Here is a 27,991-nt window from a genome sequence, read left to right on the forward strand (position 1 = left end):
TTTCTGTTCTTAAAGTAAATATAAGCGCTAATATGTATTCATTTGAGATTGGAAAGTTGTCACGAACTACAATTAAATGTTTCAATTGTACCTCTATGCACAATGTAATTATTTACAAGTTACTTAGTCATTTTCGCTTAAATAAATAATATTAACTTCAACTTTCACTAGTTATAAATTTTACAAACAATAATTTTTTATAACATGGGATTTAATAATTACAGATAATGAAAGTAACTGATTAAAAAATACCATAACTGCTGCAGTTCTTGACGCGATATTTCATGTATTTATAATTCAATTAGACTACATTTTTAAAACAATCCTACCCAACTTTTCATTTATAAACATCACAGTGACAGCTCCGGAAAATTATTATGAAGCGTCTTTAAATTGTCTTAAAATTATCTTAAATTATTCTTAAAAAAATCTTAAAAAAAAATTTAGATTATTTTAAGATGGGCTAACAGCGACAGATCCCCGGAACATTAAAACGGAACGTCTAAAAAAAGTCTTAAAATTGTCAAATAATAATTTTTAAAAAATTTTAAATTCAATTTAAAAACATCTTACTCAAAAATATTGCGGTTAGAGAGTCGTAAAATCGTCTAAAAAATGTCTAAAAATTAATTTTCACAACAAATTCGAGAACAAAATTTTCAAAAATCTGCTCTCGGAATTTTTTTTTTGGCGTCTTAAAAGAGTCTTAAAATAGTCTTAGTTTGTGTCACGTTTAAGATCTTAAACGAACGACAATTTTAAGACAATTTTAAGACGATTTTTTTTTACACAGGTTAGTTTATTTTTCTATCATATTTTCTTCTCGTAAAATTCAACGGATAACTCGTATTTCATAAAAATATTCCATTTTATCTATAAAAAAAGAAATCTAATACACGAGGAATTTTATTTGTTTGGATTTGAATAGAAAATTTTTTGAGTTTTTGTGAGCTTTTGAGTTTATCGATAAAATAGTAAAATAGTTTCAACACAAAGTTTTTCCTCTTTAGCAGTCAATTACCACGAGTACACCCTCTATTTTCCTCATCAGTGTAAGAAACTTTAAGAGTAAACTTCTGAAACTTTAATGACCACCCTTCAATTATCGTTAATTTCTAACCATCTATACTTCTATGCGTCGATTCTACAGCACTCTCAACTTCCACAATTAAGACACGCATACAATTATCTTAAGTTAGTAATTTATTTACCTATCAAAATTGATGAAGCGACTGGTGATGAATTTTCACGTTAGAATTAACATATATTAGATAAAATCGTTTATTCAAATTAAACATTATTATTATTGTTATTATTTTGTTAAGTTATATAATAAAGGTAATAGGTTGTATCAAAAGTTAATTTTTATATTTTTTTGACGAGAACATTATATAATTAATTCATAAAAATTCAACAATTATTGGTGTAATTTTCAAATTTCAATGTTTGGTTATTACAAACTTTGATAATTGAATTATAATTTTATTTTAGGAGTAAAATTAGCAAAAAACTTAAGAAATAATAATTTTAAAAATATGAATTAGTCAATTCCGTGTTTTCCGGAAGTCGGAGAGGATTCAAATTTTTTTAATAGCTTCAAGACCTCAAAATAAAAATTTTCAGCAAGATTTGGGGTGTTCTTTTCAATAGACACAAAATTATGAATTTTTTAAAAATAAGGGTAGTCATTAGGGGGTGTTCCGGAAGTTCGAGAGGGTTCAAATTTTTTTGTACCTTTGAGACCCCATAAGAATGATTTTTAGAAATATTTGGCGTGATCTTTTTAATAGAGTCAAAATTATGAATTAAAAACAATTTCGTTTCACGAACGTTCGGAACTTCACACAGAAAAAAAAAAATATTCTTGAATCAAGTATATGGGTGATTCTCTGTAAGGATGTTTTTCGCTGTCCCAGGCATTTTTTTATTGGAAAAATTGTTATTTTGTTACTAAAAAAAATTTGTTATGAAAGTAAAAAAACATTTCTATTCGGAGCATTGAAAACTAAAATGAAATAAATTTTGGTTTTTTTGCTATAACTTCGTAAACCACCGAAATAACAGTCCCCTGGGCTGTCCCATTCCCAAAATTAAAACTTTAAGATTAAATTTTAAGTTATTCGTCCATAATATATAATGTGGTCCATAATGTTTATGAACTTAATTAATTAACTAACAATCTTCTTCAATAAAAAGTACCGAAAATTAATTTGTTTCATTGAATTCATTAAACCAAAGTTTGTCCCAGGCATTTTAAAAACAGTCCCCTGCCAGAAGTTCAAAGCCAAAATAAAATCCAGCGTGTTATTGCACGACTCATGATGCGAAGCATCAGAGAGTGCTTTACGATCGAAAAATTTTTTTCGCCTCATTTTAGCAACTATTTTTAGTATTATAGCCTTGTTAGTTCACGGAATCAAGATATTTTTCATACTATTGTCGAGATAATTTAATGGAGATTAATTCCATACTTTCTAAAAATTGATTTACTGCAATAGAAACGGAAAAAAACATCAAAATAGGTCAAAAAATTTTCTTGTCCGTCATGTATGAAACCCCGGAAACACTGTAACTTGTAAAAAAATTTATTTGAGTTAAATTTTTTTTTTTTTAATTCTAATCGACGATTGTAGGTCACTAAATGCGAATGGTTAATTAATTCAGTGTCGTTTAATTGCAATTAATAAAAAACGAAAACTACAAGACTGTATATCTATATATATCCATGTAAAATTAACATGGATGGTGATATATCTATATCTATAGATATTATGTACATTTTATTCCACCAGGGGCGCTTGTGCAATACCTTCCTACTACAGCTGTTTTTTCGGCAATTAATTTTAAACGACTTAAGTTTCTTTTTTTTTTTTTTTATATATTTCATAATTAAATGAGCATTATGAGTCGTGCACTTTTGGATTTTCCAAACTTTTTTACTTCTTGTAAGGTTTATAAGGATCTAACTAGCCTTAACGTTAATAACCATAGGCCGTTAGTGCTTTATAACCATTTTATTTAGTGTCAAAGCACCGTTTGTGCTGGAAATATGTGTCTGGGCCACTTCAAAACTCAGTCCCCTGGCAACTATTTTTACTTATAATTTATTTATAAAATTGGATCTATTAGTCTTAATATTATTCTAATTAATGTAAACATTCATTGAGAACTTGAAAAGTTGAATGCATTGAAATAGTTTGCTTGATTTTTCTCAATTTGATAAAAAAAAACAGTCCCCTGTCATGTTATATGGCAAAAGACACACAAATATTGAAAAAACAAACATTAATTTGGCTGTTTATTTATTATCATTAAGCTGATAGTTTTGTAGCCCTTGTTAATTTTTTTTCTGATAAAATCAAAAATAATTTGGTTGGACAATTTTGTACAGATTTAAGACGTCCTTGCAGAGAATCACCCATATAATTTTGAAGAACTTAATCTTCTTGATTTGAGTAGAGAAATTCTTAAACTAATATAATTTTTCTTGATTTAAGGAAATTTTACTTGATTCAAGACAATTACCCTCTTCAAAATTATTTTCTTGGTTCAAGAATTTTTCTCTCAAATCAAGTTAATTTTTTTTTTCAGTGCAGGTACATTACTTCTACTCAATCTTGAAAAATAATAAATAAAATCAGTATGTTTTGAGTGAATTTGCGATTATTTTTCAACTATAATCGATAAACAGATGGCCTTGAGATCACCTTGTATGCATCACGGATCCTCGAGTATACATCTAAGCAATTATGGCTATCACTATCTAGATTCCTGACCGTGCCTTTAGCTAATGATTTTTAGCTACTCTAATAAGAATCTAAAAAGCTTTAACACTTGTAACAATATCGGGGCTCTGAGATACAAAAACAATTTCATTTTTTTTTATTAATTACTATTATTTGAAACTATAAAATAATTATCTTTTTAGAAAAAAAAATTCTAACAACAACTAATTAAGATTTGTGTATAGTAAAGCATAAAGTAATTATTCGAGCTAGCCCTGGTGTGTCTAGTAGCTGATTACTAGCCATTTCAGCCTCTAGAGAGCTTCGAGCACATATCAAGATTAACTCTTGGATCAATCGAAGTGGCAAGGTTGGTTGCCTTTCAACATTAAATTCTGTACTGGTCATATATTTCTCCCCCGATAGATTGCCACAAGCAGACCACAGCATGTGATAGTCTTCACGTTGTTACAATCTCGGCTGCTTACGGCTGATCAATTAATTTATGTGACATGATACAGACAATTTAATATCAAAGAGGATTTTATAAATCAATCTGTTTTATTTTACCCTCTAACAAATATTTTAAAAATTTTTTATAGATTATTTATTGTTATAAATACACTGAAAAAAAAAATTAACTTGATTCGAGAGAAAAATTCTTGAACCAAGAAAATAATTTTGAAGAGGGTAATTGTCTTGAATCATCAGGTAAAATGTTTGAGCAAAGTTAGTTTTTTTGAAAAAAAAATTAACGATTCCAGAGAAAAATTCTTGAACCAAGAAAATAATTTTGAAGAGGATAATTTTTTTAAATCAAGATGAAAAATTCTTTAATCAAGTAAAATTTCCTTAAATCAAGAAAAATTATATTAGTTCAAAAATTTTTCTTTTATTTCACAGATCAATATACTTTTTGAAAAGCTCGACATGACAACACTTTTTTTTCAAAGTATGCGATATCCGGAGTAGAACCCCGGAGATCATTTTCATTTATCGTAAAAAATCAAGTTTTTAGTAAAAAAAAGTCAAATTTTTCAAAATTTGACTTTCTCGCATTTTTTTTATAATTAAACAATTAAAAAAAAATTAAAAAATGATTGAGTTATTCAATAAAAGTGTTAAGAATTACTCTCATGTACGGCTCGAGTAAAAATATTGACAAGAATGCAGGTAGCAACAATTTATTCCGGACATGGGGTCAACTAGATCCACTATGAACACTACGTTATTTTTGAGAAGTGTGACCTATAAGGGTTAAGTTCTTCAAAATTATATACTTAAGGTAGTATTACTGTTACCACAAGAGTCAAATCCGAAAACCTAACCTTATTTGATTAACGTAGTAGATTTCTCTATACTAAATCACGTTGGAGAAAGAGAAGCAGAGATAAATTTTGAATGTTTTTTATTAATAAATATTCTCATAATCTCGGAAACCATACTGATTTTTATTAAATATGTTCTAGATGTTATTTTCTCTCGTTGTCTTAATTTTTATAAGAATCTGAACGTCCAGTCTTGTGAAATAAAATAAAGTCTTTGATTTTCTATAAGGATCAATGGTAAAGGCAAAAATATGTAAATATTAACCCTTCAGGACATGGGCTATGAGATTTTTTCTCACGCAACAACATTTAACATAATGGATGTCGCTGCAGTGAAAGTGAGACACTAAAAAACACCCATGTCCTGAAGGGTTAATATTTTTTTTTCAGGACTCGCCAGGCTTCCAAAAATTTTACTGCTTAATTATGATATTATAAAGTACCAATATGCCAAATTTCATTCAATTCTGAACGTCAATTCTAAAACCGGTAGACTATTTTAATTTAAGAACATTTTTTTTTCTGTGTAGTAAAGATAATAATTAATAAGTAAATTTTAAAAGACCATTTGGCGTTTTTTTTTTAATTTCAATTAAAAATTAAAACAGTTAAATCTTTGAAAAATTGTCAACACTAGAGAATTGAAGCTTGGAATTTGTAATTTACAGAATCCATTAACGATTGACAATAAAAAACAAGTAAAGTTCAATTATCTGAAAACAACTTGACACAATTTTCCCGGTCGCCTGATCAATCAATAGAACAACGTTAACAAACAGCTGAATCCGAGTGTATGCAGTATTGAAATTCAAAGTGTTTCGAAAAAGAGAAAAAGATAAATTTCTAACAAAAGAATACGTGTGGGAATAATTATCACCGGAACGCGTGCTGAAGAACTAAACTAACTCCGACGATATGGGACTCGTTGCAACGATCGAGGTCGCGAAAACAGTAGAGCTTGCATGACTCTACAATGTATAGCTTGGAATTGTGGAGCGATGAGTCGTAGGTGCATTCGTTAAAGCTTCTGTATTGCCGACTTGAATGAACTACTGCACCCTATACCACGACAATCAATTTTAACAATAGACAATACATCACACAAGAAATTACTCACTTTGCTTGCAATCATCCTCTGTCCAGGTACTTTTTGGATTGCATTCATATGAGCTCCAAGCTTCAAGCTTCTATTGCCAGACTTTTAAATACAATTTAATTAAAATTTAAACTAATTTCGCTGGATTTTAATAACCCTCTTGCTATTTACTTGCTTATAAATTTTTGTGTCTCATAAAAATATGTTTAGTTAGTTTTATGAATGATGAACTTTATGGAGCCTTAATCATTTGATGAAAGTTAATTATTTTAGGTAATTACATTAAGTTTATATACACATGAAGTTTATGTCTATTTTACTAATTTGTCTAATTTCTCAAGTTTAACTCGACCTACTCGCGCTTAAGTAAATACGATGAAATTTAAATAAATAGAAGAGTAAATCAAGATGATCTTTACTTCTAATAAACTTAATAATTTAATGAGCTTAAAAAAATGAGGCTACTTCGAATGGAGCCTAAAAAATATATTTAAATTTATTGGAAACTTTTAAAAATCTACATAGAAAAATAAATTTTATAATTGTAAAAGCTTATCTAAAGTATTTTGCAATATCTCTTATATGATCAATAAAGTATTCTGAAAGATCTATGCACTGAAAAAAAAAATTTACTTGATTCACTGATAGAAGGATTTGTTAGAAATCATTCATTAGAAGCCATTTTTTAGTCCTTAACAAATATTTCTTAGTATTTAAAAAGATTTATTATTATTTAATAAATGAATATCAGATTTATTAAATACAAACAAATAATTTTAACTAAGAAATATTTGTTTAATATACCAAAATTTGTTTATAAAATTTATAATAAAATTTATAAAATTTGTTTAAAATACCAAAAGTCATCTCTAATAAATGATTTGTTAACTATTAACAAATATTATTTAATACGAATAAATTCTTCTATCAGTGTTCGAGAGAAAAATTCTTGAATCAAGTAAAATTTTTTTAAATTAAGAAAAATTTATGAGTTCAAGAATTTTTCTACTCAAATCAAGAAAATTAAGTTCTTCAAAATTATATGGGGTAGAAGTACCGTTTGTGGCCACTGTGCCGTTTATGGCCATTTATTGTTCAAATAAACGATAGAAATGAATTTATATTAATAAACCATTACAAACTCAATTTGTTTTAATATAAATTTTTTAAAACTCAGCAAAAATATGGTTATAATATTATAATTTTTTATAAATTAATTCAAATGTTAACTGGCCAAAAACGGTGCTAAGGTGGCCAAAAACGGTACTTCTACCCTACTTGATTTAAAAATATTCTTTTTTTCTGTGTGAAGTTTGATAATTTGATCAATTTTTTAAGTCAAACTTAAATAATTTTACAGTAACTTTAAAATTTATTAAATCGTACACAGTAAAAAATTTTTCGTCATTGCGTAAAGTGTAAAAATGTTTGTGTAGAATTTAACATTTAAGTGTGTAGAATTTAACATTTTAGTATGTTGATTCAACACAAGAGAGTGTTGATTCAACACAAATTGTATAAAAAAAAGTCATCAACACAAATTTTTGTGTTAAATTTGACGAAAAATTTTTAACTGTGTACCCGATTGATTTAATTATAACTTATAACATATAAACTAATTTTTTTTTAAATGAACCAAAATTTTCTCTTTTTTTATCTACATTTTTAGATACTAATTATCATTGTATACAAAAAATAATAAAACTATAAATAACAAAGATATACATCGAGGTTTTAATATACTTTCTGCAGTGTTAATTAAACAAAATATCCCTTTGTTATATTTGCTTTTCATTTTCCCTTATTGTATACTCAGTTCTACCCGTTTGTAAATTGAACCATTAAATTTACCATTTGCTCTATTCATTGATTATCCTGTTTTTACAGACCTCAAAGAAAAATTATGAATAAAAAATTTACCTCACATTATTCAGATATTTTTTAAATTCAATAATTATAATGTAAGCCGTAAAAAAAGAACTTTCTGCAGAGAGAAACTTTGAAAGATGTTCCATTTTTAATAACTATCAAAGAGTTTCATAATGTATAAATGTTTCAAGACAAGCTGCCGGTAACTGGATATCTTAATTGAATCTCGATAAGAGACGCGCAATTAACGGGTCTGACGTGTAATTGAAAATTACTCGATAAAATTTTATCTTGTTTTAAAAAAAAATTTTTTTTTCTCATTATTATCCTTATCCCACGCTTTTTAATTTATTAAATCATTAATAAAATGTCAGAATTGTAAGACACAGATTGACGGCATTATATAGCAATCTATAGATTTAATTTCATACTTGATATCACGTGTTCTTGTTATTATTTTTTTATACGTCAATACTGACAAATTATTAATTCAACCTCAATAATAAAAATAATAATAAAAATGGTTTTTTTTTTAATTAATTTGAAAAATTTTTCGCACTAATTCTTTATTAAAGTTTTCAGTATAATTTTTTTTTAATATTTCATAAGAGTTAAAAAAAAATTATTTATAAAAATTACCCAGTATAATGAAATTAAAAATCAATTCAAGTGTTAAGATAAAAAACTTTCTGTAGCGGTTTTAAAAAAATTAATTTAAATAAAAAAAGCACTTACCCAGGCTATTAAAAACTAGCGGCTGGATCAAGTATAGAAAAAGGAAGCTAAATAAGTCCAAAAAAAAATAAGAAATCTCGGTATTTGCGGTAGGATGTAAACAGTAAATTAAAAGCTCGAGGAAGTAAGACAGCTAGTTAGTGGTTATAACTTTTTATTGGCGAACCGTACTACGATGTGGCTTGAACCTTACTGAATCTAGAGTACTCACCATGGGCAACGCGTCCGCGCAATACACACAATATGTTTACCGGCAAGTTTTCGATTTAACTATCATGAGTTAAACACTTTCTTCCATACATCAATTACCGAAATAAAACGCTAACAGGTGAGTAGCAAACGATTGACGCGAATGATTAACATAGTCTATTCACTGTCCTATTGATTACTCGAATTTTTTATCTTTGTCATTAAATATATGTCAAAAAGAAAAATGAGCTTAATACAGCCGGTGGATTTAGTGGAGTCATTAGTTTCTTAAGTCTTTATAATAACAGCCGAAAATTATTCGAGAGCTTCTAAACTATTTGGAGTAAAGACAGCTTGAGGATTAAAATACAGTCTAGCTTTCGTTTTTCCTTTCTTCCTTCTATTACTTCAACTTATACTTATACTTATACTTTCGTACTTGTATAACTACTAACTACTTTGCTGTGCTCGAGAAACTTTGAGAAATAGCCAAACTTGCCCGAGTGAACCACATTCATATTCAACTCTCGTAACTTTTTTACCTTTATTTTTTACTTTTACTTGAATTCTGACTCTTACTCAATCAGAGTGAGTTTTGTGATGAATTTTTCGAACTTGATTTAACGTCTGGGGCTAGATAGTTTTGAAATTAAATGAGTAATCTTTTATGAGTTGAATTTTTGGTTTAACTTTTGATTAAAATATTATTTTGTAATAAGTTATCATAATGAAAAATTTTTCATTATAATGGAGTACTAGTTACCTTGCGGTCATTATGTGACTGTTGTGGCTTGGGAACTATAAATAAATAAAATTTTGCTTTATTAAATAATGACTTTTGTTAAATTGCACTGTACTTTTGTAAATATTAACGTTTTTAAAGATATAAGCTCATCCCGATGTTACACTCATTAAGAGCTTTCATTTGAGTACCCACATACATTTTTGATATATTTTTCATATATACATATATATAATATATATAAATATATGAAAAATTGATGTGGGTACTCAAATGAAAGGTCTTGATGAGTGTAACATCGAGATGAGCTTATATTTTTAAAAATGTCAATATTTCACAAAATACAAGGTCATTTCTTAATTATTGACATTTTTAAAGATATAAGCTCATCCCGATGTTACACTCATCAAGAGCTTTCATTTAAGTACCCACATGCATTTTTGATATATTTTTAATATATACATATATATAATATATATAAATATATGAAAAATTGATGTGGGTACTCAAATGAAAGGTCTTGATGAGTGTAACATCGAGATGAGCTTATATTTTTAAAAATGTCAATATTTCACAAAATACAAGGTCATTTCTTAATTATTGACATTTTTAAAGATATAAGATCATCCCGATGTTACACTCATCAATAGCTTTCATTTGAGTACCCACATGCATTTTTTATATATTTTTAATATATACATATATATAGTATATATAAATATATGAAAATTTGATGTGGGTACTCAAATGGAAGGTCTTGATGAGTGTAACATCGAGATGAGCTTATATTTTTAAAAATGTCAATATTTTACAAGATACAAGGTCATTTCTTAATTATTGACATTTTTACAAATATAAGCTCATCCCGATGTTACACTCACCAAGAGCTTTCATTTGAGTACCCACATGCATTTTTGATATATTTTTAATATATACATATATATAATATATATAAATATATGAAAAATTGATGTGGGTACTCAAATGAAAGGTCTTGGTAAGTGTAACATCGGGATGAGCTTATATCTATAAAAATGTCAATATTTCACAAGATACAAGGTAATCTCTTAATTATGTATCTAGAGATAGAGCATTTTCGAATGCAGCCTAAATAATTATCATCATAAATCGACTATTGGTGAGAATGATATGAAACCATGAAAAGGCACAACTCCAAGTCAAGATTTTTCTAACGATATCAAATTTAACCATAAAAACCCATTTTATCATATAAATCACTGGCCACAAAATTTTGCTTATTCTCTTAATAATATAGATAAGATTTTTATAATTTATTTATTCATTAAAAAATTAATATTCAAAAAATTTTAATAAGTTTATTTTTTTTAAATCTAAAAATTAGAATAAATTGAACTATTCATAAAAAAAATTTTTTTTACTTTCAATTAAGAAATGTATGGATATATTCTATCAATTTTTTTTTTTTAATTAAAGTGATTTTTCTATTAAAATAGCTTAGCTAAAAATCAATACTGTAAAATATAGAGATATTTATCTGAATATGCAAGAGACAACCGCAGGACTTGAAGCTCTAGAGAGTTTGTCTGCCCTGGTCTTATCAAAACGCCGAGATAAATAATTCTTCGTGATATCTATTCTCCCAACGGGCTAGTAAATAATATTTCCCAGGGAATCCATTAGGCCGGGTCCGAATCCGCAGTGATATTTATAAATTTACAAAGCAATCATACAGATCCGCAGTAGGTCTCATAAAATATAAGATAAAGAAAAAATTGGCTTGAAAAAAACATAAGAGTAAATGTTGTGCATGATAGTAAAATTTTTAAAGTACTTTAATACATCATCTGACTACTTTAATATTTATAAAAATTTTCCGGCTATTTTTCTCTCAGAAAACTTCAGTTAAACCAGTTGGCACTTTCTACCTGACACGAAGAATCAATGTCAGTTTAAAAGATATGTACTGTCTAAATTGCCAGATGCAATAACCGATGAAAACATATTTGTAGTACAAAAGTTAATAAAATACAAATATTTTTTTAAGTTTTTATGGTTTTTTTTTTTTTTTTTTTTTTATTTATTTGTAATTTAGAAATAAATGTTAAGCCTGGAACTGGTCAATTTAATTTCGGTTAATATCAAAACTTATGTTAAAACTTGTTTGTATACAAGTTTATATGAAAAGGATCAAGAACATTTATTTTAGATTTACTCTCAGACGTTAAGACACATGTTAATCAGCAAAGTTTAAATTGAAGATATTCTTGTTGGTTTTATTACAAGCAAGTATGCTGCAAGAGTTTATTAAGACATTAGTAGAATAAAATTTGAATAAATGAAAATTTCTAATTTGATAAACTGTAATAAAGTTTTTAAATAAATTAAATTTTTTAGAAAGTTAACTTTTATTCAATAAATTAATCGTTAAAAATTGAATGAAAACTAACAGATTACTTTTAAAAAATGAAACAAGTTTAATTTTATAAAAAATTTATAATATAAAGTTTTAGAAAATTCAAAAGTCAACTTAAATATTCTCAAGTTGTATAAAAGTATTAGCAGCGATTGATTTATTTAAAAACTTTATAAATTTATCAATATTTATTCGAGAGAGTTTGTCAAACAATTTTAATAATTGTTATTGTTTTGAAAAATAATAAATTATTAAAATAAAATAAATTACTTTTTTTTTTAATGTAATTTATGTGAAAAAATTAAAGTAAACGATGTTGATTACGGTAAAATGTCAATGAAATTATCGAAGCATAATTTATGAAGTGGGATACTGATTAATCAGTAATTTATTTGCATAGTTTACAGACTCGAAGTAAACAGTGAATGTAGACAGGGAGGGACTCAAATCGATTGCTATTATACAAAATTAATAACTAAATAACAAGGTCACCTGAAGATGAGCTCAAGTGATTTAATTAATAAAGACAGATTATCTTCAACACTTCCAACCAGCTAGAAAATCTGATGAACTTGTAATTTAATAAATAAATAATTTGAATAGTAGTTATATGATTTTTTTTTATTTATGAAACGTCTTTTTTATTAAAATAATTAACAAGTACATACATGTCTTTGCTTAGTCAATCGACATCTTATTATAAATCCTAACTATTATATTTCATTAATGTCTAATTGTTTTGACTTATTTACAAAGTTACAATATGCTTAAAAAATTATAAGTGTATTACACTGCATGACAGTCTGTAGATTAACCATCGCTTTCTGAAACTGATTTTCTTGACACCGGTGAAGCAGACCTGTAATAAATCATTCATTACTGCTTAATATATTTATTAAAATTTAATGTTGTGTCTATTAAGTACAGTTTAGCCATTTTAGAAAATATTAAATGCTCTATTAATAATAAAACTACTAGCAACCTTGGAGTCACTATGTGACTGCCATGACTTGTGAACTATAAATAAATAAAATTTTGTTTTATTAAAAATAATGACTTTTGTTAAATTGCATTGTACTTTTTTAAATATTACCGTTTTTTAAGATATAAGCTCACCCCGATGTTGCACTCATCAAGAGCTTTCATTTGAGTACCAACATGCATTTTCATATATTTTTCATATATACATATATATAATATATATAAATATATAAAATATATGAAAAAATGATGTGGGTACTCAAATGAAAGGTATCGATGAGTGTAACATCGAGATGAGCTTATATCTTTAAAAATGTCAATATTTCACAAGATACAAGGTCATTTCTTAATTATTGACATTTTTAAAGATATAAGCTCATCCCGATGTTACACTCATTAAGACCTTTCATTTGAGTACCCACATGCATTTTGATATATATTTTTCATATATTCATAGTATAATATATATAAATATATGAAAAAATGATGTGGGTACTTAAATGAAAGGTATTGATGAGTGTAACATCGGGATGAGCTTATATAGTTAAAAATGTCAATACTTCACAAGATACAAGGTAATTTCTTAATTATGTATCTAGAGATAGAGCATTTTCGAATACAGCTTAAATACTTATCATCATAAATTGTCTATTAGTAAGAATGATATGAAATCTTGAAAAGGAATAACCTCAGGTCAAAACCTTTCCAAAGATACCAAATTTAACCACAAAAACCCATTTTATCATGTAAATACACTGGCTATAAAATTTCGCTTATCCTTTTAATAGTATAGATTATAAAACCAATCAGAAATAAATTAATAATTACCTAGCAGAACCACTCGCACTGCGAGATCTACTGCGAGAGCGGCTTCTAGACTTGGACCTCGAACGACTTTTGGACCGCGACTGTGACCTAGACCTTGAACCGCTTTTTCTCGACCCACTGGCAGATCTGGACCTAGATCTTGATCTACTTCTGGAGCCGCTTTTCCTGGACCCAGATCTAGACCTAGCTGGCGACCCGGACTTTGATCTTGATCGTGATCTGGACTTCGACCTTGATCGTGATCTCGACTTTGACCTTGATTGAGATCTCGATCTACTTCCACTGTGTCGAGATCCAGACCTGGATCTCGAGCGTGAGCCACTCTTAGAGCGAGACCTAGACTTAGACCTAGACCTTGATCTCGAGCCACTCTTGGATCGAGATCTGGACTTTGAACGCGACGAACTTCTCGATCCGCTTCTGGACCTTGAACGGGACCGAGAGCCTTCCGATTCAGATCGGATCCTCTTTTTGCTTTTGCTACTGCCAGGCTGGTCTTTCTTTCTATCATCCTCGCTTTCAGACTCACTCGTCGAGATAGTCTCTTTAGACAGAAACTTGGAGTTCCTAATAACCTCTGGAGCCGGTTTCTTTGGTTTCTTCCCACTGCCAAGTTTTCTGCCTCGCGGGCCTTTAGGTTTATCACTGTCCGACTTTCTACTTCTGCGCTCTTTTTGATCACTGCTGACTTTCCTCTTCTTCTTTTTCTCTCTCGGCGCATCATCAGGTCTTCGCTCTTCACCGCCTGAGCCTCCACTGTCACTAACATACTGATCAGATCTTCCTCGCTTTCCTTTCTTGGTACCTTTTTCTGACGGCATGTCTCCAAAAACAATGACATTTTTTGTTTTTTCAACATACTCTTGTCGCTTTTGCAACATTTCTTCCTCCTTTTGCCGTTTCATCTCTTCAACAATCTTCTTTTCTTCATTCTGCTTCAACTTGAATGCCAGCCTCTCTTCCTCTTGCTTCTTACGGAGCATCTTTTCTTCTTCATCCAATCTACGTGCCCTAGCAACGTGATACTGAGCCTGCGAAAGAAGATCTTGACACCTGCGAGCCTCAGCTTCCGCCAATTGTTCCATTCTGTCACCATGAGCCGCCAAATATTGAAAGTATTTATGCGACAATCCCAATTCATGTACTGCTTGAAGTACAGTTGTCAGTGTTGACTTTTCATCCTTGAGAATCTGCGTAGCTAATCGCTGAAGCACCAATGCAATATTATAAAGCAAAATAGCATCTTGCGGAGCGACTCGTCTTGCTTTCAACAACGTCATCTTGGCTTCCTTCAATTTTCCAGCCTTGAAATACGCTCGAGCAAGATACTGCAGCACCTCAACGTGATGATACTTATAAAACTTTCTCAAACAATTTTCATACATCTGAATTGCGCTGACAAATTGTTTTTGTTCAACATAAATATGCGCTATATTCAACCAAACATCACAAAATTCCGCAGTAGCTTCTCTAACTTGCGCAAATATATCTCGCGCTTCATTAACACAGCCTTTATGAGCCAAAACTGCACCAATTCCATTAGCAGCCCAAATATTCTTCGGATCATTGCGCAACACCTGCTTGTACATCATCAAAGCACGATCTTGGTGACGCTTCTCGCGCTCCTTATCTTTGCCACTCTGATGCAAAGTTTGTAACCAAATATTCCCCAGCGCAATCAGCGAATACGCATCAGTACTAGTCGACGGATTCTTGAGAATCCTTTCAAATTTCTTCTGACCAGGCCCCCACTCCATTTTTGCAAGATGCAAATTACCCAATAGAGACCATGCGTCCGGGTGCTCATTATTTATCCTTAACGCATCTTTGAACCAATCAGAAGCTTCATAAATCTGTCCTTTATCTCTCGCCATGCAGCCTAATCTCAAGTAACAATCCATATAATTAGGATGCTCTTTAAGAATATCCTTATACAATTTTTCAGCGCGATCAAAAACACAGAGCGCTTCGTTAAGTCGTGCTAAATTATAAGTAGTTGTCACAGCGATTGAATTATAATAATTAGGATCATCCTGAGCGTCTGCTTTAGAACGTGCCAACGATTCTTCCAGATTTTTACGCGCTTCTTCTAAATTACCCAGACGATAATGCAGCGCTCCGACGTTATTTAAAATCTCTGGAGGAATATCAGCTTCAACTTTTTCTTTTAATATTTTTGTCGCTGTTCCGTACGCATTTAGCGCACCATTTAAGTCGCTCTGCTCGAGAATCTGAGCAAGCTCTATCCAAGCTTCCACATCGTCGGGAAACTGCTCAGTTACTTTTCTCAGATGATTTCTGGCGATATCACGCTTTGACTGCGATGGTGAGTTTGCGTATAGTGATCCCAAGATTTTCATGGTTTCGTAATTGCCTGGCTGGACTTTGAGGACCTTTTCGAAGCACTGGGCTGCGTTTTCTGAGTCTCCACGGTAGACGTACATCTGACCGAGACCGAAATGCGGAAGAACAAATGCTGATGGTGCAAATTGAGTCGCTTGGTAGTAATATTGAAAGGCTTGATCATAGTCTCTTTGGACGTGGAACGCTCGTGCTAATTGGTAGCAACTTTCAGCGCGCATTGCTTCATTTTCTGTGTTATGGAAAGCGTGTAACGCTAAATGCTGGACTTTGCTGTAATCTTTTTTGAAGAAAAAGTGATTCGCGAGATGATTTAGCACCATCGGGTTTGTAGAATCGATTGTGTAAGCCTTGGAAAGCATTTGAACTCCACTTCTTATGTCTTCAGACTGCTGGAGATTCAATTTTAATACAGACAATCCAACTAGAGCACCGACACACTGTGGATCTAGATCCAGAGCTCGTTCAAATGCCAATCGTGCTTTCTCTTGGTTGTTTAGTTTCATGAAACAGTGACCCATTCCCAAGCGAACTGCTGCTGGACAGTTAGGATTTGTCCTGAGGGCTTTTTTGTAAAACGCTAACGCGCCTCGGTAATCTTTTTTATTGAAGGCGATGCAAGCTTTTCCAAGGAGAGATGGAATGTTGTTTTGCGACTGGTTCAACACGAAATTAAACTGCGCATCCGCTTGATCTAGCTTGTCGCCTTCGAGTAAACAGAAGTAAGCTCGGCCCAGCAAGTGGTTCTGATCGTACATTATTATTTTGTCAGCAGTAGTGTACAGCAGTGTGGCTTTGGTGAACAGGTCACGCTTTTTGTCTTTGTTCTTTTCGCGGTTTGCCTCCTGGACGTAGTAGGCTGCCAACATGTCCAGGGCACGCATTTGATCCTTCTCGAATTCTTTGTAATCGATGGCTGCGTCACTGCGCGAAGACTCCAGGATTTTGATAAAGTCATCGATATTTTTTTGCTTGTAGTATGCGAGCTATGTAAAAAAAACGAGATGAGTGAAACTTTGTTGGTTTAGTCTAATTTTTTCGCAATAATTTACAAGAATTTTTAGAAGATGGTAGTAGGATAAATGTTGAAATTTTCAAGGAATTTCGTTTTTTATTTTATGATAATTATTTATTTATTCATTTGAACGTCAATCAGCATTATACAACAATTAGTAAGTATGGTAATCGGAAAAAATAGACCCGAAAAAAATCTTAAAATTATGAAAAATTCATATTATTTCATTAAAATTATTATAAAATAAAAATTATAATAATAATAATTTAATAAATCTGAAATAATATGAATTTTTCATAACTTGAAAATTTTTTCCGCGATTCAGTAGGGGAGAAGGGGGTCAATTGAACCAGAAAAAGTTTAGTAATTTTTTACTATTCGAATTAAAGCTAAAAAATAATTTTTTTTTTCTTGGAATGGTAGCTTATTCAGTCTACTATTATTATCAACACATAAATTAGTTAATAAACAACGTGAATTTTTAAAAATTATTAATTTATCCAAACGCGTCGAATGGTTCAATTGACCCCCCGCTCGGGGGCAATTGAACCACTGCTTGGGGTCAATTGAACCAATAATATTTAAAACTCAAACCCGAACTTTTAATAAATAATATATTAATTGTTACTTGCTAATATTACTGTTGCACATTTTTAATGCACAGATATTATATTAAATAAATTAAAAATCAATTTAGAAATAATTTTCATTATACATTCTGTTCATCAAATTGTTAGGTTATTTCCCTGAGAATTTTTGACGTCGAGTCAAGATGCGCGCGCATGTACCATGCTTCTCCGTATGGTTCAATCTTCCCCGCCACTGCTGGTTCAATTGACCCCATATAATTTTATAACAATTAATAGTAAATAATAAAAAATAAACTATTATATCACTATGAAAAAAGTTGAGGATTACAAAGTATAAGTATATACAACTACTACAATTCAAATTTTATCAATTAATTCAAAAATTGAAATATCATTAAACAATTTGTCACCAGCCGAAAAAACAGTTTACATGCCTAAAAATAAGAAAATCTCAATTTTTCAAAATTTATTAATCGCAATGATTTCAAATTTTGATCATATCCGAGTTTAACATATTAGAATCTAATTCTAAGAGCATGAAGCGTTTTTTCAATTTTTTCGATTTTTTAAGTCGAGTGGTTCAATTGACCCTCTTCTCCCCTAAGTATCCTCTTTAAATTATAAGATATAAATTATAAATTTTTAAATTCTGAAATTTAGACTCGAAAATTGCACAGAAATAAGTTTATTTAAAAAATTAAAAAAAAATTAAAAAATTAACGGTGTTATTAATAATATTACAAAATATGTTTCTTGAGATTAGAGCGTAAAGTATGGAAGAATAATGAAAATAATAGAAGCTAATGAATTTAATTTTTTTATATAAGAATTATGTACTTCATGGTAGAATTTAAAAATTGAATAGTGAATTAATGAACATTATCATGAAATGTTTTTTAATTTAATTTATTAAAAATAAAATATTTTTTTTTAAGAATTTCAAAGACCAGTCAGCTCCAAAATTTCAATATTTAAAAATTTTAATTTCAAAATTGCTATCATCTTCTCAAAAAATTTCTGACAATTATTGATATTGTAAATTAAAAAAAAAAAAATTATTTACAGCCAAATCGACCCAGATGTGGAGTTTAGCTGATTCTTGACGCAAAATCGTAAGAACTTCATCTCCGTCTGGTAGTTGTTGTACACTAAGTTCAATAACCTAAAAAATAGCATTTTTTATTATAAATGTTATAAATAAAATTATATATTAATAAATTTAGTGCATCGTATAGAATCTAAGGTTACATTTTTAAAGGTTAAACCCAGTTATGACTAAAAATCTTTCACTGAAAAATATAATTTTTTCGAGTAAAGTTAATTACTCTGGTACATACCTCGTCAGTATCCTTCAGGGGAATTTCAATGGAAGTCGCCATTGTTTTAAATTAATGCACTTATTTATATTTTATTCACAAAACACAAGTTTAATTGCAACATTCTCACACAACAATAACCACGTTACTCATACAAGACGCAAACTATTAAGAACGCAACAAAAAACAGCTCCGCGGTGTAGCTGTTTTTATTTCGTTGGTAAGAAAGATTCTTACCTTTACATCTTATAATAAGAGTAACAACTGTTACCATATTTTTACAAATTTATTAATTATTAAAATAAAATCTAAATAAAAAATTAATACTTACTAAAAATATCAAAATTATCAAGTAAATTAAGCTGTTAACGATGTTTATTAATATAATGATATTGTAACTAAATTAATAAATGGCCGAATTTTGTCTCTGAAGCATGAATCAATAAAAAATTTTTAAATTAATTAATAATACTATTTTAATTTTATGATTTTTTGTTTCATTCATTAAATTAGAACTAAAAAATATTTTTAAAAAATTTCACTTGTAGTTTTTCAAGTTTTATAAAAATGAAATTATTTTTTTAATTTTTTTGTAATAATTTTTTCAATAAAAAAAATTCTAAAAATTTTTTTTATTAAAGAATTATTATAAAAAAATTTTTTCATTTGTTAAAAACTTCAAAAACTATAAATGCAACTTTTTAAAAATATGTTTTAATTATAATTTAATAAATTAAAGCTAAATAAAAAAATCAGAAATGTCGGCTAACTATATGAATTATTATTATTAATTTTCATCATTAATTATCATACTTCTCTATCGCTTGCATAAAAAACTAATACTCAGAAAATTTCCATAAAATTAAAAAAAAAATTTTTTCTAAATTCATAATAAATATAATTTAAAAATTTCTGTATATTTAAATATAAAAAGTAATCTATTAAATATTTTTATTTACCTCACCAAGAAAAATACTAGGCCTGCAGTCATCAACTAGATTTTTCTGAAATAAAAAAAATTAAAATATAAATTTTATTTCTATTAAATTTATAATATTACTTTTAATAGCTACTATTTAATTTAATTAATACTATACCCTGGTGGACGTACGGCTGCTCTAGGACACCAGCAGGTCTCCTCTCTCGGATGACTTCGGATCCATCGGTGACATTCACCAATATTTACTTTAAAACACTCATTCTTTATAACTATTACTTCACAATTATACATACACACTCATTCTCACAGCAATAAAAGAAAATACTTATTTTTAATTAATTCATTATTATCATAAATATACCTTAAAATTATTTATCCTAAATTAAAACTGAAATAAAGAGTCTGAACTCAGCGCTGTTGCTTCGGTCGCCTGTTCGGATCGGTGGTGTAGTTCGGGAGCTCGGGTGAAGTGACGACGCCGCGGCTCGCGGGTCTACGACCGTTACGAGTGATCACCAGTTTTTTCCGAGCTTCCTATTGGTTGAATTCAAATCTCGCGCATGCGCGGTATCGTAGTTGCGCTCGCGCAGAAGCTGTTTTAACTAGAACGACGCCATTTCACGCAACACAACCGCTCACGCTATACCCGCTCAACGCATCAAGCTCCAACGCTCCAACAGTTAGTAAGCTCGTCAATCTTTTATTTATTAAATTAATAATTAATTAAATTCACTTGACATTCAGTATTTAAAATTTCGTAGCAAAAAAAAAATTATTTAATAATATTAGATATTAATAATGGCAAATAATGTCTGATGTAAAGTAAAACGAATTTTTTTATCACTTGTCATTTAACGAGAATTTTTTTGTCAGTTGACTCTCAGCATCAACCGTGTAAAAATCTTTCCATTTTAATCAGTTTTGTATTACTTTGATAATTGTTTTCAGTAGATGGTCGTTATAAGCAATTTTAATATTTATATAATAAAAACGGAAAATTACTTGAAGAAATTTGTGATAATTTTCGAATGACATTTATCACGATGACTAGATGTTGGTATCAGAGTCTTGATGCGAGCCTAGCTGTTGATAGATGTTAACAGATTTATTCGCGAAGGTATAAAATCATTCACTTAACTTTTTCTAAGCTGAAGTTGATATGAAATGACATTAAATTTCACTTGACAATTTTTTAATTTTATTTAATAAACAAATTTCTTCCAAAAAATTATTTATAAAAAATTTCATTTTTAATTTTTTTAAATCTCTACGTGTCAATTTTTTTTTAAATGTTTCTTATCATAATTTATTAGTCACCAAAATTCTTAAAACTATCAAGTATCTGCTAAATTAATTTTCATTGATATTTAGCAGATATTAAATAATTTTTATAATTTTTTTTGACAAATAAATTATGTCAAAAAAAAAATTAGGAAAAAAATTGACTTGTAAAAATTTAAAAAAATAAAAAATGCAATTTTTTAAAATTATTTTTTGGAACAAATTTGTTTGTTAAAAAAAATTAAAAAATTCTCTAATGACTGCTAATTTTAATTTCATGAAGTTGATGGATTAATTTATTGAGTAAGTTGTTTTGATTGGAATGAGCAAGTATTTTATAATAATAATTAATTTAAGATGTTTTTTTTTTTAATATTGTGAAAGTGAGTGTCAGTATAGATTAAGTGATGTAAGTAGTTTGTAGTGAGTGTTACAAAGTAAGTAGTGGTGAGAAATCCAAAATCATCTGAATTGCGGAGTCCTGTTGGGTGTCCTAGAGCAGAAATACGTCCATCAGGGTAAGATATTAAATTAAATATTAAGATTAAGAGAGCAAAATATATAATTTCATTCATTTATTTATTTCAGAAAATGTTGGTTGATGACTGCAGGCCTAGCATTCTTCTGATGTGGTGAGTGACAATTATTTTTTACTATTATAAATTTTTTTTTAACTCCTAACGAGCTGATTATTACTACAAATAGTAAGTCAAAAATTTTTTAATTTTTTTACATCTAAAAATTTATTAAAAAAAAATTAATAAAATTATTTTCTACTGTTTGAAAATGATTTGTTACGTCAGAACGCAACTAAAATTAATTATTTTTATCCTAGCCGTTAGGCTAATAGATAAGGATCTGAAGCTTATGGGAATTGGTTAAATTAAATAACAAAAAAGAAATAAAATTAGAATTCAAATTATTAGATGTATTCAAAAATTCTAATACATTACTTTTGGACTTACACTATATGTCGATGTCACCGCTTCTTGCCTGTTTCAATAAAAAGAATAAGAAAAAATATAAAAAATAAAAGGAAAGATAAATGCAACTGAATCTACTTTAACTTGACTCGTAACAACGTAAAATTTTACTAATTATAATAGACTGAGGAAAATATTGTGTTACGTTAAACTACTAAACTTGACCTCGTGTTGAGGGTGTAAAAACTAAAACTGGACTAACTAGAAAACAAAAAAACTGAAACTGACAAGAATTTTAGGTGGTGACATTTTCCTAATTTCTATGTTTGGGGGAAACTCTAGGCCAATTACAGTAACACCAAGTAGTCACGAGTTTCCCTTTCTTCGAGAGGGCCCAACGTTTCGGGTAGCGCACTACTCCCTCCACGTTGTCTCAAAGGCCTGTTGTCTCCCTTCTCTTAAATTCTATGTTAACAATCGAAACGTAAATCATTGTTAAATTTTTACTTTGTTAACTAAGTTATTTATTTAACTAAATCTAAATTTACATTACTGTAGTTTATTTGTTTATTCGGGAGATTCTATTAAATTAATTAACCGAGTAATTAATTTATCGTAAGTTAAAATGTTTCGCGAATTATATTTAATTCGAAATAAACCTTATAACATTTATTTCCTTTTTCTAAACTTAAACTATTGTTATTTATTAATGTTATTTAACTATTAATATTTTAAGTATTTTGCTTTATTATTACATACGTTGGTGTTCCTTATTTAAATTATTATACTAAATTATCATTATTGAGGAATATTATTTCTTTCAATATTCAAATTTGTTACTTAGATTATCATTATTTAAAGATATTATTTTTTATATTATTCAAAAATTTGTTTACTTAAAATTATCATTATTTAAAAGATATTATTTTTATATTATTCAAAAATTTGTTACTTAAAATTATCATTATTTAAAGATATTATTTTTATATTATTCAAAAATTTGTTACTTAAAATTATCATTATTTACCTTTTTGTATTATTTAAAATACTGTTATCTTTATAATATTTTCTCTTTCTGTACATTTATTTTATTATCACAAAAAATTTCTATTCGGATCTAGACAAAGGTTAAAGTCCATTAGACTATTTGTTCAGGCTCGGAGCTCTTGGTCGGCCCAACCAAACGCGGAAAATTCCCAAGATGTAACTAGATAAATAAGACTATTTCCTTGAATGTTCGGGTCATAAAATTATGGTTTACAACCCGACCCATATAAACCGATTACCTGGCGTAAAATAGAAAAATAAAAAATATTCTTTTTGGAAAAATTACTAATGGCAATGTCTAGAGAGGAAAGTTTTAAAACAATAAAATAAATGTATGTAAAAATATGAATTATTAGTGGATAATTTATATCCAATTAATTTAAAATGTCGAACGTTGAGTCCGACATAACACCCCATCGTTTGATGGAAGTACGATTGAAATGAGTACGACATCAGTTTGATGATCGTACTTTAATTATTTTCAAATTATTCTATCAATTAATTTATAAAAGTTCGGCCTCCATTCGTCGCTGCTGTCGCTGATAAATCCGTTGGAGTTGACGAAACTGGTTGGTCTTTTGGGTTAGGCGAAGCTGCTGGCAACTTAGGGTAGAGGTCAGGGTTCATTATCGGGGCTGTAGGTCCATTTCCTGGTTCAGGATCTTGTCGTTGAGCACTCGTTGGATCGTTTGGTTCGGCTAAATGGAGCAATAGGTGAGTTGCTGAGGCCCACAAGGCTGCAATTAATTTTACTGACCATCCATAAACTGAATGGAGAGTGTAACCGTGAATGACTGTATCCGCAATTGCCTTGAACATCTTTGCGATGACGTAGATTCCAATTACTCCGGCGCTGAAGGTTCCAAATTTCAGGAACTTCCCACAGGTCTTATCCCAGGCGTTTTCTGCTAATTTTTCCAGGGCCTCCTCGTCCAGTAGATTCATTACCGATGGTTGGTTGCTGTATACTCCGTTGGTGATCCTCTGCATAACGTTGGCAACTATAGCGTTTTGTTCCATAGTGAACATTATGCGGTTCTTCATGTCGTTCAACTCCTTTTCAGTGTACACCCCACTTGTGGCTAGATGGTTCGGATTCTTATAATTCCATGTTACCTTCGTACTAGGCTTTAAACTAATTGGAGCTACGGTCTCGACAGGACTAGGCAGGAGTTTATACCAAGTTTGTCCCACCAAGTAATATTGAAGGAGTAAAGGGTTGCAAGGAATTTCAGCTGCCTGTGTGGTAATGACATGAGTGCGAGGTGTGAGGAAAAGAGTTTGATTCCCTCTTCTGACTGGTAATCGGTTGTAACATTTTTCTGCTGCCCAAAGTTTTAGCTCCACTGGCACACACTTAACTAGATGAATGACCTCTCCCGCTAAGATCGCCATGTAACCTGGCCCTCCCATGTATCGGTAGGCGAACTCATCTGGCTGGGTCGCTGCTATCGCTAGGCTATTTCGTAATATCTCCCTCTCTATTCTACAACGGTGTAACAATACATCTCTATACAAATCACGGATCTGAGACCTAATGAACCTTTCTACGTATATAAATTTTGTATTCATGTAAAGGAAAATATCCATGTTATCTGAATGCATAGTTACGATATTCTCTTCATTTAACATATTTAAATCGGATTTTTGAACAATAAAAAGCTTAGGATGTTCGGTTCTAAGTATAGGTAGGCCGCATGAGGTCTCTTCCCCGGTTACAATTAATGAAAAACTCGTATCTCTTACATTTACTGAATATATAATGTCATTATTTGTTTTGAGCTTAGTTACGGCTCCTTTGTACAGTACAGAATAGGTATTAGCCTTACAAAATTTTTTAGGTAGAGGGTTCCAGAAGGTATACCCTCCTTCAGGGTCAATACAAGATCCCGTTTCTAACTTGCAAGTGGATCCTGATGGCATATAAATTTTATTAGATTCAGACTTTACTCGGGCCCAAGAGGATTGAATTGTGATCGTTACGCTTCCTGTGACTACAACATTGTCCCAGGTACCGTAAGGATCCGAATATTGGGCCCCTTTACAAGTTCCATCAAGACCCGCTTTTCCTGCAAGGGTAATACTACGAGTAGTAGTCGAATTTGGTGTTAAACCATCGATTATTGCGTTACCGAGGTGAAACGTGCCATGATCGTGCGCTATCTGACACGCTTCTCGCTGGATCGCATGGACATACCCCATATAGGCATTATTAACTATGTATGTATGTTCCCAATATCCGCAATAATAAATTAATCGAGTCACTTCAATTTTACATTGAAGGATCTCGGTATGTTCAAAATCATTTAATTGTAATAAATGTATGTCTACTAGGGTTATGTCCACATGATCCGGTTCAATATCGCAATCATCTATGTCCACTAACGATATGGTGGTCATGTTCGTTATTTTATTACTACAATCATTTCCTATAATTGCGTAGCTGTAATAAATAAAATTAAATAAGAAATACAAATACGAAATAGCCATTGGTATATTAGTTCCCATCCTGTAAAACAAATAGTATTAATAGGTGGAAATTAAGGTTTAAAATCAGGATCTGGGTCCTTTCGTTTCTTGTCCCCTTTCGTTTTAGGTTTCATTTTCGTTTTTGTTTCCGAAATTTTCGTTAATTTTAACCGATTTGGATGTACTGTTTTAATTTGATTGTTCATTTTGATTTGAATATTTCCGTTAGGTAAAACTTGTAAAATTTGGTAAGGTCCATCATAATGGTCACCAAATTTGTTTGGTTTAGGTCCCTTTAGTAAGAATACTAGGTCGTTTTCTTTAAAATTAACTACTTTTAAATGTCTGTCATACTGAATTTTTGACCTTTCCTTAGCATTTATTAGATTCTCTCGTGCAAGTTTTCGGATTTCGATTAGTCTCGTTACTAAATCTTTGATATAATTGTTATAAGTAGGTAAGCAATCTAAATCATGGAGGGGTTCTTCAGAAGGAACTCGCGCAACCTTTCCATAAACTAATTCAAAGGGAGTGAATCTGGTTCCTTCATGAACGGAAGTGTTATACGAAAAGGTGGCTACTTCCAACCATTCATCCCAGTCTTTTCCTTGTTGACATATTGTTTTAAGAATTCCCCTAACACATGATGCGATCTTTCCAAAGAACCGTTAGATTGGGGTCGGAAAGCCGTGGTTTGGATCTTCTTAATTTTAAAACGTTTAGCGATTCGCTGCATAAAGGTACTGACGAAATTCCGTCCTTGATCTGTAAGTAGAGCTTTTGGGGCCCCATAAATACAGATGAAACGTTTAATAAAAACGTCAGCAACAGTTACAGCTAACATATTGTTAATAGGAATTGCTATACAGAATTTTGACAAGGAATCTTGTATCGTCAAAATATATTCATTACCTCCCTCTGAAACTGGCAATGGACCGACAATATCCATTGCGATCTTTTCGAAAACAGTTCCCGGTGTGTCGGTAATGAGCATAGGTTGACGAGTCTTGATTCGTACTAGTTTTTTTAATTGACATTCGAGGCATTGTTGAATGCGACGTTGAATGTCATCTTTAGACCCTCCCAATAATACGTGTGCTTAATCCTATTATACGTTTTAGAAACTCCCTTGTGTCCCCAAGAGGAGCTTTATGAGCTTCATAAAAACTCTGTCACGCTCCTCAGGTGAAACGTAACGAACTTTCCCTAGACAGACGATAACCTTGATATTGATCTGACTACTAAAAACTTCGGTCAACATTTTTTGAACCTCTATCCAAGGCACATTAGCGATGTGTTCGGATGAGGCTATGGAGAAAGTATTCAAATTTTTATCTCGTAAGATGCCCTTTAATTTTACTAAGGTTTTCCCGATATTGCTTTGAATGCGCAGTGAAGATTCCCCACTGGCATTCAGTACAATTAACCCAAAGTAATTTTTCTTGTTAATTTTAGTCCAGAAAACTTGTCCTGTTTCTATTACCCCTACAAACGGTAATTTGTTTAATTTCTTTAAAGCTCTTGAACCGTTGTCACAAGGACAACCGTTCGAATCAAGGAAGTATACTAAATTATCTTGTCTATATTGAAATAATTCTTTTGACGTTACTATATTTGGTGTTTGTGTTGGTAAAGTAATATTGTTATTCTCAAATGCTACAGTGTTCCCTATTCGATTTGACTCAACATCGGATGGTTCGTCATCCTCCGTATCAGAGTCACTACTCTGGGAAGTTTCCGAGTCTGAACTTGATTCAGCTCGTTCGACTTCCACTGGATTTTCCAAATTAACAACCACTTTGCGTGGCCTTCCCCTACGTACCTTAGATAATCCGCATGTCTTTCCGGGGACTATCTCCGTACCTTTTGATCTGTCAGCAACCGGTGACAACCGAAGTTTAGGGGATTCTGGTTCGTTTGATTCTACTGTTTGAGTTGTGTTATTCTGTGTAATCTCTGACTCAGGCCTGCCAGCAACCGGTGACAGCTGAGGCTCTAGGAGTTGTGGCTCCTGAAAATTATCTGATTCTACAATGTTTTTCTGAGAGTTCTCGAAATCATCTATTTCTTTTTGTAATCGGTCTTCTAAAATTTCACGTTCTTCTATCCTTCTTTGAGCGCGGGTTGTAACGTTAACTGTTTCTGTTGGATTTCGTGATAA

General features: G+C 30.3%; 2 protein-coding genes across 2 annotated transcripts in view; both read right to left on the reverse strand.

The window, feature by feature from the left end:
- Window positions 1-8,954, reverse strand: part of LOC123269382 — a 67,174-nt gene extending 58,220 nt beyond the window's left edge. Inside the window, exon 1 of the mRNA XM_044735064.1 lies at window positions 8,754-8,954. The gene's annotated coding sequence lies outside the window, so the exon portion shown is untranslated. The remainder of the gene's footprint in view (window positions 1-8,753) is intronic.
- Window positions 8,955-12,759: 3,805 nt separating this feature from the next.
- LOC123269379 (RNA polymerase-associated protein CTR9 homolog) lies at window positions 12,760-19,346 on the reverse strand. The gene is made up of 4 exons (XM_044735058.1): window positions 19,192-19,346; window positions 18,918-19,016; window positions 13,889-17,235; window positions 12,760-12,938 (listed from the first exon to the last, which is right to left on the reverse strand). The coding sequence occupies exons 1-4, from the start codon at window positions 19,231-19,233 to the stop codon at window positions 12,890-12,892; spliced, it is 3,537 nt and encodes a 1,178-aa protein (XP_044590993.1). The 5' UTR covers window positions 19,234-19,346; the 3' UTR covers window positions 12,760-12,889.
- Between the last annotated feature and the right edge of the window lie 8,645 nt (window positions 19,347-27,991).

The sequence above is a fragment of the Cotesia glomerata genome, linkage group LG7, assembly GCF_020080835.1.
Source record: "Cotesia glomerata isolate CgM1 linkage group LG7, MPM_Cglom_v2.3, whole genome shotgun sequence".
Classification (NCBI taxonomy): Eukaryota; Metazoa; Arthropoda; class Insecta; order Hymenoptera; family Braconidae; genus Cotesia; species Cotesia glomerata.